Raw genomic sequence first — 13,844 nt, 5'->3', positions numbered from 1 at the left:
AAACTTCGCGGATCAAAAGAGCAAAGGCATGGACATTTTCTTCCCTCTATAAATTAAAGAGGGGGGGGGGGTGTAGTTTGCCACGCTTGATCATGCCCGGAGTCCTGCCCCCACTCCAGCGATTGGCTGGACGGACACACAAGGGGGGAAAGTTTGAATAAAATACAAGAGCATGGCACGAGTGTTGTCGTTCAGGCTTGAGCGCTTGGTCCAGCAGAGCTTGAGTTGTACTACGTAGATGGGCAAACAGTTGTAGGCGCACGCTTTGAAAGTTTGAAATATATCCAGAGAGTTCATTGGATGACTGTGATTGATCCGAATGGATTTTTAATTCAGTAGACATTAAATTAATGCGGATCTGGAAGCGGATGACAAGTGTTGTGTGGCTTATTTTGAACCGTAGGCTACGTATCCTTCTCAGCTCCATAGGCTTCAATTTTTCTTTACCTCGGCGAGACCTTGTATTTGACGGGAAGGACATCTAACGCGCGGGGGATAAGATGACAGCGATGAAAATGGTTTCATCAGTGCTTCTGCTGGTGTTCATGCAGTCCGGAGCCCTTTGCGCACGGAGGTTCCGAGGTGGCCGCAACCCACAACCGCGACGCGCACCACCTCCTCCCACATACCGGGCGGACCGGGGGGACACCACGGAGAGCTTCCCTCTGGACTTCACCGCCGTGGAGGAGAACATGGATAACTTCATGACACAGGTCAAGAACCTCGCGCAGTCCCTGTACCCGTGCTCGGCGCAGAAGCTCGACTACGACATGAGGCTGAACCTTTTGGAGAATACGTCGGTCACCTGCAACGACGGAAGTCCCGCCGGGTATGTACCAACTTTTTATATGGTACCAACTGAAAACACTCGTGCAAAGTGTGATACATCAGGATTCCCGTGTGATGTGACCGGCGACAGGTCAGAGCAGGGTCAGCGGTGCACTCCGCAGCCGATAGAAATTGTTATTTCACTTCAGCAGGTCCGTCCTGCTGATCATCCTGCTACCCGAAGTAACCCTCACTATCTGGCCAGAGGACAACAATGCTTGTCTCAATGGAGAGTGCGCGCATAAGACACAAGTTCTCATTATTCAGAAAGGCTCATTCCAGAAGTACAAAATAGATTTTCAGTGACTAAAACATCTAAATAATAAAAATGAAGAAATACAAATGAATCAATTATCTAAATAAAATAGGGCAATGTGAAAAGAGAGCAATGTTCTTGGACCAAATAAGGTTCAGCCTGGATAAGATAGGCAGCTGCTTTGCGTCAGCGAAGCGTGAAATTTGCGGATAGCCACATGGCCTATGCTTCATTTCCTTTGCTTCAAATTAGAATGCAGGATTTGCTGTGCAGAAAGTTTAGATTTAAGTTTTTATCCCCGCGCCCCATCTCCCCCTGTTTTTTTTCCTCTGATCATTGCACCCTGTGCGCATACTGTTGAATTGTAATTGCGATTGTACAGCTGTTGAACTCTAGTTACACTAAAGACAATTTGCTGCCAATGGCATCAAGTGGTTTAATGGTTGACTCTAGTAACATCCCTTTTAGTCTGTGGTCTGAAAGGTAAACAGTGGATCACTACATGTGTTTGCAATGATATCCACTGACATTTTTACTCAGCAGAAATCCATTTGGCAGCAAAGAAGTCAGAATGATTTCTCCACTAAAGAGGGATAAGCCTATGGCACTAAAAGCATCTTAATATCAGGCAGATCCCCCGTCCCTCCTACAGTATAATACAGAAACAATGCTCAGTCATATATACTCTTATACTGTAGACATTTACATTATGTTTGTTATAAATGCTTGACTGTTAATGTCCTTGCTAGTAGGCTGTTTGAACGTTATGAATAAGAAATGATTTGGGATCATATTTAGTGATGGGCAGACTTGAATGAAATCTGTTTTGCTATACATGTGTCTTTATGGGATTTACTATCCTGTGTAATTCCTGTTAAACCCCAAAGTGGTAGAGAGCTGTCTGTTAGCGCTGTAAAGCTCTTAAATCTTTATAGAGACACAGCATGGGCACGGTTACTGACAGATGGCCGATTCATTCACTATTCTGGCCTTTGTCAGTTGAGATGCTAATCCATCAGCTACTAACAGCATTTTTCACAGAGGTGTTGTTACAGTTATAGAGGAAAACAAGGATGTAACAAGAAAAAGTAAAATCAGTCAATTGGGCGAGAAGGTTAAACTGTCCCTGCGTTCACATCATGCACCTACTTTTTCTTTTCACTACACTGCATACAGAAGAGTTTTAGGGCCACAGGAGAGAAAAGAAAAACAGATAAGGAAGATTTTATTTTAATATGTTGAGAGATGTCAAGAGTAAAGACGAATACTGCAAAATGCTATTGGAGTTGGTGGGGCATTTATGTATTTTCAGCATACTACAATTAAAATGCATGTATTGGGACATCCTAAACCTTTTTCTGGCATACTAAATAGTAGGGAAGTATGGGGATTGGAACGCAGGGTAAGTGATTCATCTCCTGGAGTTACACTATTTAGAGTGAGTTGATTGATGCAGCGTCTTTTCCATGCCGGCTTATTCAGCACACCAAGCCCGCCTTCACTTTGTTGTTGGGTAGCAGTAAGTAGAGTGCGCTGTCCTCAGCCTTCATCATTGACTGCAGCTTGCAATAAAAGCAACAAGACATTATAACTACATCCAAAGTGTGCTTCAGTGTCTGAGCAAAAAAAAACTGCTCAGAGCTTTCTGCCAAGTTTGTTTTTTCTGTAAAGTCACTGAAATGCTTTTGGCAATCTCTTAAATGCAGTCATTAGTACAGTTTGGATACCGATTGAATAAAACAAGAAACATCTCTGACTGAGCATCCCAGGAGCACATTTGGAGCATCTTCGTGCTGTTACTAAAGCTAATTTACACACACACACACACACACACACACACACACACACACACACACACACACACACACACACACAAGAATCTTTTAATTTTGTAATTTACTTTGCTCGTGATGTCAATATCATCTCTTATATTGTAGAGTGTCTTAACTTCTTAAAGTCTTAGTCTGGACTGAATATAATAGATTCAAGAATCCCTCTCCCTTACCTACACAGTGCATTTAAGGGGTGTTTTGGTAGGCATACATGGGCCCTTCTCAGACAGCAGACTGTGATGTTGTGTTGTGTTATTTCACCATATCTCTTATCATTCTTATATGGACGGGAGCCTTGATATTATCCAATGTTGTGTGTGATGACACTGCTGAGGAATGATGAGCTCACAGTGCATAGACTATGATGGTACATTACCTACTCTAGCTACATTCAAACATGAGACATACCATCTACAGTACACACAGGATAGGGGAAGAGATGATGATTATCTCCTGCTTGATCACTATATAAGTCTCTCCAAGTGCAAACCGTACACACAGCCATATTGTTCTTGTTGGCAGAATTTCATTTTATGCGCTCACCTTTTAGAGATAGGAATCAACAAGTAACAGGACATCTTTCTTTTAAATTGATGTGATAATGTCGTATGTGTTCATATTTCATGCTTGGATACCATCAGTGATGGTGGAAACGGTGAGGGTGTTACTCTTAAGCATGTATCTTATCTTTGTGAAGACAGAATGCCCATATAAAAATGAATGTGGTTGTATCTCTATCTGCTTAGATAGATTGTTGTGCCGGCTTTGTAAAATAAACCTCTGGGGAATTTTTAGAATCATATGTTTGATTTACAATTGTTTTGTCTCTTGTAGGTACTACCTGAAAGAATCTCGAGGCAGCCGACGGTGGTTGATATTCTTAGAGGGTGAGCATTAAAGACTAATTTGACTCATTCCTTAATCTTTCACCTTTTTAATGCCCGAGTCAAGAATGATGGAACAATTGGAAAAATGATCCATGTTGTGTCCCTGTGTATCTCTGTACAGGCGGCTGGTATTGCTTCAACAAGGAGAACTGTGACAGCCGATATGAGACCATGAGGAGACTGATGAGCTCATCCAAGTGGCCCCAAACCAAAACAGGTCAGCCTCAGCTCCGTCTGTATAGTTGGGACGCTTTCCCCAAAAGAACCAAGCTCAAAGTCAGCCTGTTGTCTGGGAGCAAATCCTGAGCCCTGACGTGCTGAAAAAATAGTACCCACATCCCGCTGTAATGTCCCAGTAATTAAAAGGGATCGGATGTATCGTAGCTCATCTGCAGTGTTTTTTGCGAACCCGACTATTCGTCATAATGTAGCCGCTGTGAAGGGCTACCTGGCGCCCGCTGCAGTAGGAACAGAGACGCCTCTCTCTCTCTCTCTCATCGCCAGTGTAATAACTGTAATCCATGTGGTAATGATGATGAGGAAGAAGAAGAGGATGTGTCTGGGAGTGCCAGGATTGCTAATGATACATGTTGATCTGTCTCCGCAGGCACGGGGATCCTGTCTCCACTGCCTGAGGAAAACCCTCACTGGTGGAATGCCAACATGGTGTAAGTTGACTCATGTCTGTGTGTGTGTGTGTGTGTGTTTTTTGAAGGTCAATCTTTTTTTAATCACAGCCGGCAATGTTAACTTTATGTTGTGTCGTGCAGGTTCATCCCGTACTGCTCCAGCGATGTTTGGAGCGGCGCTACAGCCAAAACAGAGCAGAGTAAGGCATTACTGAATCATCAAAACAAGCGTAACATGCGACCCCCCCCACCCCACCCCCCTCCCTCAAGTAAATTGTTATTCTACAGCTCTTCTCTGTTTGTGTTGTGTGTAGGTGGCTATGCCTTCATGGGTTCACTGATTATTCAGGAGGTTGTGAAGGATCTGCTCAACAAAGGTCTGGACAACGCCAAAGTTCTCCTGTTAGCAGGAAGCAGGTGTGTGCAACATTTTAAAAAGTACAAAAAGATGTGGGTCAAAATTTTGCCTCGCGATGATCAATTTTTCTAAATCTCCTACATTTCATTCAAGTGGCCATATACAAACTTAAAAACTAAGTGTCATATTCCTTTGTGCAGTGCGGGTGGTACTGGGGTTCTTCTGAATGTGGACCGCGTGGCAGAGCTGCTGGAGGGACTGGGGCACAGCGGGATACAAGTGCGAGGCCTGTCTGACTCCGGCTGGTTCCTGGACAACAAACAGTACCACTGCACCGACTGTGTGGACACGGTCGGCTGTTCCCCCACTGACACCATCAAGAGAGGCATCAAGTACGGGAGCCAGTAAAGATTATTACAAAGAATAAAGATTTTGTGTGATGGACTAATGGTACGTTAGTAGGATGACCAGTTCATTCGGTTGCTAATACAGTCTGTGTCCTTTTCCCTTTCCCCATTAGGTACTGGGGAGGAGTGGTACCAGAGAGGTGCAGGCAAACCCATGAAGGGGAGGAGTGGAACTGTTTCTTTGGATATAGAGTCTTCCCATCAATAAAAAGTGAGTCTGAGTTCTCTTGTAAAATGCATGCACTTGTGCAAGGTATAAACCATGCGTACTAGAAGCTTAATTCATCTTATACTCTTTGTGTGCAGGCCCTGTGTTTGTTGTCCAGTGGCTATTTGATGAGGCCCAGTTGACAGTGGACAACATCCAGCTAACAGGCCAGCCTGTTCAGGAAGGCCAGTGGCGCTACATCCAGAACCTCGGCACTGAGCTGCGGAACACACTCAAAGATGTCCCGTAAGGCCAAAGTCTCTGGATTTTGGGATAAGAATTAAGAAGGATTCTAGCTGTTTAGTGACATATCTCTTCATTTTGTATTTGCAGGGCTATGTTTGCTCCAGCGTGCCTATCACATGAAGTTATAACTAGAAAGTGAGTAAGATTTCATTCTCAAACCTCACTTTAAAGTATGCACGATCAGTGTGTTTTGAGTCTTTCTACCTGTGAGCTGACAGCGCCCTCTTGTGTTGCGTTCTAGTTACTGGATTGACATTCAGGTTAAAGGCACTTCTTTGCCCCGCGCCCTGCACTGCTGGGACCGCAGCCTCCACGACAACAGGAACAACAAGGCTCCGCCCAAAGGCTGCCCCGTGCATCTGATCGACAGCTGCCCGTGGCCACACTGCAACCCCACCTGCCCCACCATCCGAGACCAGTTCACAGGACAAGAGATGAACGTCATTCAGTTCCTCATGCACATGGGCTTTGATGTGCAGAAGATGGCCCAGCAGCAGGGCATGGACCCCAGCAAGCTACTGGGCATGCTCAGCAGCGGCAGCTAAAGGGACACATGTACACACACAGTATCTCAAAGCTATACGGCCACAAGCAGGGCCGGGCTGCCCTCTCTGGCCAGTCTCCCACATCTGATACCTCCAACTATCCATCCACCCTCACAACCCATTCTACCTAGAGTTGCTTCCCCTCCGAACTCCTGTTTACTTTTAGTCCAAACCTCAGTCAAACACAGGGGCTTAGATTTGTCCCACACTTTCTTTCCTCACAACTGGTTACAAGTACGGTGGAAACACGCCTCCGCGACAAGGCACAACTCTCTGCTACTCTCCATTTAAATGATCTTTTGCTTTGTAAAAGAAAAGAATATCATGAATTTAATCCAGTTTTAAGGATGCTCATTGCTGTTGTTTCATATATTATTTTCATCCTTACATATACATTATATTAAGTCATTGTTTTAAAACGAAAACGACACAAGGGTGTAAGGATGCTCTCTTTGTTAAGTACTCACTAGAGTCTAAGGGTATCATTTTCTTTTGAACTGTCTTGTAGCTGGGTTCTAACAACATCTCTTCACACAGTCAAGGCAGAAACAGGGACATATGATAAGGTGAAGAAAATCGCCCTGCTCCTAAAATGAAAGCTGCTAACAGACAAATGTCAGATGTTATTTCCTTGCAAATAAAATAAAGTTGAAAAGAAATAGTAGAAAAAAAGAGAAGATAAGACAGATGTGTGTATATGATATCCTCATTACACACAGTGTTGAAATGGAAGTGACATATTTTCAGTGAAGATGCCACAATGCCCTGTTTAGTCGCATCCCGTGGTGCTAAAGTGGACCAGGATACACTTTAAGGTCTATCAGTACCTATGTGTTCACCACAGTGCCATTACATCTAGTCTAATACCTCTTTCTCAGGCCACATCTTCAGAAGACACTGTTCAAAAGCGGAACATAGGGTACACAGCTATGTCACGTCGCCTCAGTAGCTCAGCAACCCTCAGATCAATGCAATGGACATTTAAAGGGAGACGACTATGGTGTATTGTATATTTTTTGAGCATTTGTATAGGTTCTTTTAAATGGTTCACTATTGTAACTCCCTTCTTATACTTTATAATAGAGATCAATCTTTAATATAATGACAATGTTGTACGTAATGATGTCTTTATAAAATGCTGATTTTTTTGAATGGACCTCTATTTCACATCACACCAGAGAAGGAAAGGTAATATTGTATTAACATATTTTTAACAGAACAGAAACAACTCAAGCTAAATTGGTAATTATTTACATATTTATTTTGTTATGTAAATCATATTTATAAGTGTTTTTTTTTTCACAGAGAAGTGATTCTTTGTAAATTGTAAATACATGGCTGTTTTTTTCTCTTTGTGTTGATGGCATGTCTTTGTATCAGACCCTAAAAGAAAAGACACATTACATTTACTACAAGGTAAATATTGCAGTGTTATTATTGTTATCGTCACTATCATTGTTGTTGTAATTGGTATTAACATTGGTAATAGTAGAATAGGCCTCAGTAGTATTTGCACAATTCTCATTCTGATTTTACAACCTTTAGCAGGACGTAATGTCAACAGCTCCTCACATGGTTTGTCACTATCATGACATATCTGATAATAGATATGAGGTTTATGAGGACACTGACAGTCAAAGACAGTAAAACCATTTACATTTTAGCAGCCTTTGCTCAATCACCATTGTTTTTGTCTGTCTCCCAAAATAGGACAATATTTTCAGAGTAAGTAAATTGAATTGAAAATGTTGGCCTCTTTATACAGACTGTGTCATATCTAATAGGATATGAGCTGATTATACACTCACCGGCCACTTTATTATTAGGTAAACTAGTTCATTTTCTTGTAAACACATATAACTAATCAGCCAATCTCATGGCAGAAACCCAATGCATTTAGGCATGGACAGGACAACTTGTTGAAGTTCAAACTGAGCATCAGAATGGCTGGGGAGGAAAGGGGGTTTAAAGGTGAAGTAAGCGGTTTATTTATGTAAATATAAGTGTAAAATCGCTCTTTATTCATACAATGATCACTTACATAATGTGCGCGTTTCATAAAGCCGATTTCTCAGTCAGCTGCTTTGCATGTAATCGGCAAATAAACTTATTAGAGTATCCCGAAATTGTTATCCAATCAGAAGAGAGAACGCTACGAACCGACATTCGTGTCACTCATATATAGTATATACACTCCATGGTCTCACTGCCGGTGCACGCCAGAGCAACAGATGGGTGAATGTGTATGCGCCTACAATGGCGGAGCAGGTAAAGATCCTTCCCGATGTCTGTTTTGATGGTTTTTATCATGTTTTATCACACTTATGGATCTGAAATGATGCTAGATAACTTTCTGCTTGAAGACCGCAGTGCATTAATGTGGTGACGTAGGGATGAGCGAGGGGACTTCTAACTGCAGTAACTGACAGGAAGTTAGCTAAAAGAACCATTCCGCTTACAGCACCTTTAAGTGACTTTGGACGTGGCATGGTTGATGGTGCCAGATGGGCTGGTTTGAGTATTTCAGAAACTGCTGATCTACTGGGATTTTCACGCAGAACCATCTCTAAGGCTTACAGAGAATGGTCCGAAAAAAGAAAAACATCCAGTGAGCGGCAATTGTGTGGACGAAGGCTGTGTACACAATTTGGTGATGATAGGTTGGAAATCCATAAAGATAATGTCACATGACTGTATTTCAGTTTAAGCAAATTAGGGAAGAAAAAAATCATGGCTGACCCCTAATGGTCCAAAAGGCTTTATTATGAAGCACCATGAGCTAAGAAATTTCAAGTCAATCAGAGTCAGGGGGCGAGGGACGTGGCCTGTCAAACATTGAATTTTTGAGCTATGGTGTTTTCATTTGTGGCGCCCCCTATAGGTTAATCTCATAAAGCTTTACAAGACATGCTATCACATGTGTTCTGCACATATCCAGAAAGTTTCATGATGATAGGACCTATGGTTAATGAGTTATGGCCAATTAGCTGCTAAGCTCCGCCCTTGCGTAAACGTTTTGGTCAATGGCAGCCATGTATTTCAAGCTATCCTATTAATCTTTAACAGACATGTGTATCTTAGTCCCCCAAGGCTTTGTGAGAAATGTTGGTGTCGATACAGTGAAATTTGAGAAAGTTGTGGTTAAAAACCTGTTTTTCAGTTTATGCTAATTAGCAAAAAATATTCCCAGGCGGATTTATATGGTCCCAGAAGCACCACGTGTCAATCGGATTTACGGTGTGAGGGTCGTGGCCTCTCAATTTTTTTTTCAGTTGGGGCTTAATAACAGCGCCACCTTGTGGAAAATCAAAAAAGTGAATAATAGCACACCCCGTGGAGTGGGGACGCACGTTCTGTACATTTTTTCCATTTCTAACTGTAACGGTGTGGGAGGAGATGGAGCTAGAAAATGTGCTGGAAGAAATAAGAAGAAGAAGAAGAAGAAGAAGTGAGAAGAAAAAGTATGGTGGATAACAATAATTTCAGGCCCTCAATACATTGATGGCCTTAAATTGAGGGCCTGCTTAATAACCACTCGTTACAACCAAGGTATGCAGAATACCATCTCGGAACGCACAACACGACCAACCATGAAGCAGATGGGCTACAGCAACAGAAGACCCCACCGGGTGCCACTCCTGTCAGCTGAGAACAGGAAAATGAGGCTACAATTCGCACAGGCTCACCAAAATTGGACAATCGGAAAAATCCTGCCTGGTCTGATAAGTCTCGATTTCAGTTGCGAAAGTCAGATGGTAGGGTCAGAATTTGGCCTTAACAACATCAAAGCATGGATCCATTCTGCCTTGCACCATCAACCATGCCACGTTCAAAGTCCCTTAAAATCCGGTTCTGAGGCTCGATTTTAACTGCAGCATGTTGTCTTGACCTCGTCTAAATGCCTAAATGCATTGAGTGGCCGGTGAGTGTATATTATATATATAAAAAACAGTCCACAATGCATTTTCTGGTTCAGCAGCACTAAAGGTCTTATGTTTACTAGTCCCTGTTTTGTTGTGAGAGATACACATCAGAAGTCAACCCTGCTTCATAGTTCTGGTTTATGTTGTAAGAAGAAAACAAGGTTTAAAAGATATGCATATCTGAATACTAAACGTTGATTATGGTCATCAAAGTTCAGTGGATTATGAAGACTAAATCAACCTCTCCCAGTGGTGGTGACTCAGCTGAGCCACACAGAACTGAAGGCAATTGATCAGATATGGCACAGCTCCCTCTAGAGCCACACAGGGCTTTGTACAACTTTACTTGTGCAGTGCGACTCTCAGACACCTGTAAATAGACTCTGATGTGTAAAAGCAGTGTAGATCTCATACAGTATAGACAGTGCCTGAGTGAACCTTATTTAAACATAAGAATAATATGCTGTCTAGAGCAGTCTAACGAGTAATCAAGTTTGATTCAGGCCATTTGCCCTGACATAGAAATCTGGAAGCCACAAAAGAAAAAGAAAAACTGATCAGCTATTTTAGGTGGTGGTTTTCTCACCTTGCACACTGTAAATCAAAAATCACAGGTTAAAGTATTTTAGGGAGCTACTAATCCGTTTCCCCTTCCCTCACACATGCATTGCTCCATATCTATCATTACTCTGGCATAATCACCCCTCTCGTCCTGCATGTAATTTCTGTCTTTTAATGGGAGTCTCTGCTTCTCTCCCCTGTCATTACACTGCACATAAATGCCAGTTTCTTCTTGAGGGAGCTGTGACTCACCCTCTCTGGGTGCACCCTAGAAATACGACTCCCCATACTGCCGGCCACATGTAGCCTTAGCCTTCCCACCCAACTGTGGAATATAGAGGCCCTATTTATAGAGCTGGCCAGGCCTGTAACCCCCGGGCTGGGCACCAACTTTCATTTAGACAGCCACCCCTAGCAATCAGAACGAGTGCACACGGACACACACACAGGGCGGGAGGGAGAGGGTGTGTGTTTGTGTGAGTTAGGAAGAGAGTGGGAGAGCAAAATCACAGAGGCAAAGGGGAGACAGAAACAGCAAGACAAAGGGCAAAAGGAGCCCAACGATTTAAATGATTTTGACGGGCAGCTAAGGGCCTACAGCGAAGAAATTACCGTCACAGAGTAATGGATCTTGAGTGACAAGACAACAAGCTAATCCACCTGTTTGACACCGAGGACTATTGTGAGCAGACTGATCTCTGGATGGGACACTAGCAGGACCTTACTTCACTTTGAATTGTTGACACACTGGACAACTTGGCGATTGAAGAGCCCAAGCAAAGGATAACCAAAGGATATACAGCTTTGAGTAAGACCAGGATCAAACTCTAAAACATTTTCAAAACTGTAAAAAGACTTACAGAAACGGGACTCTCTATGCAAGGTTTATATGAGACATTGTTCTAGAAACAAACAAACACATTTGACATTCAGTAAATATATTTTATGTTTTTGTGTCAAGGTCTAACTAAATATCCTTTCCTTAAAAAGGCACACAGGACAAACATCGACATAATATAAATGTAACACACCACTATAATTGCAAAGGAGGCTCAAGAAAAATCACACACATATGTAATTAAGCCATCTTTAAAAGGCAACCAAGGACAGTTTGAGGTCTGCTACGATTAAGAATTAACCAGGGCAGAGAACAGGACGTCAAGAATATCACTAAGAAACACAGCTGCTTCACACCATGGATGCACATGGAGGACACTACCTCAACAAAGAAGCTGTGCTGTCACCTTTAGGTGCTGCTCGAATGTGCCAGCTGCTCCTTGGTTGCACCATAATGGCCCTTGTGTCCCACAGTGCAGGCTACAGCGACTCCTATGGACACTTCTGCATGTTTGTGTGGTGCTTCTGCTTCGTCATCACACTGGTTGTGTTCACATTGGACATTACACGGTTCCACGCTTGCATGCCCATTTCCTGGGATAACTTCACTGTGGCCTTTGCCATGCTGGCAACACTCATGTACATCACTGCCTCCGTGGTCTACCCTGTTTACTTCCTCCAAACAGAGTGCCCTGACGAGATCTGTGAAGTTCAAATGTACCGGATTGCTGTCACTGTCTGCTCATGTTTCTGCTGCTTCCCCTACGGCGCTGAGGTGTTCCTAACTCGAGCCAAGCCGGGGGCTGTGGTGGGTTACATGGCCACCTTGTCCGGTCTACTCAAGGTGGTCCAGTGTTTTGTGGCCTGCATTATTTTTGGGGCCTTAGCGCACTATGATAGCGAGTACAGCCTCTTCATTGCCACCCAGTACTGTGTGGTGGTATACAGCCTGTGCTTCTCTGTCACTGTGGTAGTCGTCATCCTGACAGTTTCTGGGAGGACCTCTGGCCTTCGGTTCCCCTTTGACCGGTTTGTGGTTGTCTACACCTTCTTCGCTGTGATCCTCTACCTCAGCACAGCACTGATCTGGCCAATCTTCAGCTTTGACAAGAAGTACGGCAACAACACTCGTCCTGAGGACTGCCCACGGGGGGACTGTCCCTGGGACAGTAAGCTGGTGGTGGCAGTGTTCACCAACGTCAACCTCATCCTATATTTTGTTGATCTTGTTTACTCCCAAAGGATTCGTTTTGTCTCTGGTTCTGCCGTCTGACCACCCATGACCCCTCCCCCCCAAAGAGAGAACGTTTGAGGCCAGATTCAGCAGGCTCTTCTAGGTCGGGTCTTTCTGGAAAGGACTCATTCCCTTGGATCCAAAGATTAATGGTGTCCATCGTATTATGTTTCTATTCTCAGTATTTTTGAGCCTGAATTCAGCAAATCTGACAGTATTACCCCCTACAAAAAACTTTAATACCATTCTCAAGTTTAGCTGTGAGCTACCTGGGAGATCCTGCCAGGTGCGCCGATAAGCTGATCTCAGCCAACCAAAGAAGACCCTGGAGACCTCCATCTCAACACCGAACACATCCCTCTACTCTAAGCTCCTTTGGTGGACGCACAGAGGATGGAGCCAGGGGAGGATGGAATACGGTTTAGAATAGCGTTGTTATGTCAGTCAGACTGAGAAAAGCTGAGCAATTTGTTTAAGTATTAATGTAAGTATTAGAATGTATTTAAACACTTGAGTGGGTGAAAATATATATCTCATAGAGATACATAGCATGTGTTAAGTCAACAGTACACACTGAACATTGCTTTTGGTTTTTCTAGCCATTTTGCTTTATTTTTTTCAATTTCTATCCTTATCTTCATATTTGTAATGCCAAAAGTGTTTTTTTTCTTCTTGTCATCCACTGAATTATAAATGTATCTAATACATGGGGCTTTTGAAGGCAACCTTTTGACAACAGTATTAAATCGAATATTTGGAAAAAGCACAATCATGTTTCGTAACATGTCTTATTTTGTTATGTTTATGATATATATCCCATCTCTAATAAGATATCAGATACCCTAGTATGTTTTGTAAGTCTATATGTATAAAGTAGGTCAAGAGACGGAAGACAGCCCTTTATTAGGCTGCAAATCACATTTGTACAATACATTTGTGTATTGGTAAAGTTTCAAATTAAACTTGAAATTGGTAGGCCTACAGTAATGATAAGAGTAGTGCATTTGATTAATAGTGGAAATACAATTTGCACGACATTTCAATATTTGATAATGCAATACAGTAGCCTAATGTACTTAATTAGCCTCCATAT

The 13,844-nt window shown here is 42.8% G+C and overlaps 2 protein-coding genes across 2 annotated transcripts; both read left to right on the top strand.

Moving 5' to 3' along the window:
• Positions 1 to 218: 218 nt before the first annotated feature.
• On the top strand, positions 219 to 7,606 carry notum1a (notum, palmitoleoyl-protein carboxylesterase a). Its single transcript, XM_080043802.1, has 11 exons — positions 219 to 829; positions 3,751 to 3,803; positions 3,925 to 4,020; positions 4,411 to 4,471; positions 4,574 to 4,632; positions 4,747 to 4,849; positions 4,991 to 5,182; positions 5,311 to 5,408; positions 5,504 to 5,651; positions 5,739 to 5,786; positions 5,893 to 7,606. The coding sequence occupies exons 1-11, from the start codon at positions 501 to 503 to the stop codon at positions 6,194 to 6,196; spliced, it is 1,491 nt and encodes a 496-aa protein (XP_079899928.1). The 5' UTR covers positions 219 to 500; the 3' UTR covers positions 6,197 to 7,606.
• A 3,600-nt stretch (positions 7,607 to 11,206) lies between these two features.
• myadml2 (myeloid associated differentiation marker like 2) lies at positions 11,207 to 13,812 on the top strand. Its single transcript, XM_080044441.1, has one exon. It carries the CDS (start codon positions 11,876 to 11,878, stop codon positions 12,788 to 12,790), a length of 915 nt encoding a protein of 304 aa, XP_079900567.1. The 5' UTR covers positions 11,207 to 11,875; the 3' UTR covers positions 12,791 to 13,812.
• The last annotated feature ends 32 nt before the right edge of the window (positions 13,813 to 13,844 follow it).

Source organism: Ammodytes marinus (assembly GCF_949987685.1).
Source record: "Ammodytes marinus genome assembly, chromosome: 16".
NCBI classification, from domain to species: Eukaryota; Metazoa; Chordata; class Actinopteri; order Uranoscopiformes; family Ammodytidae; genus Ammodytes; species Ammodytes marinus.
The sequence above is the reverse complement of the archived record's forward strand: the minus strand, read 5'-3'. Positions and strand labels throughout refer to the sequence as shown.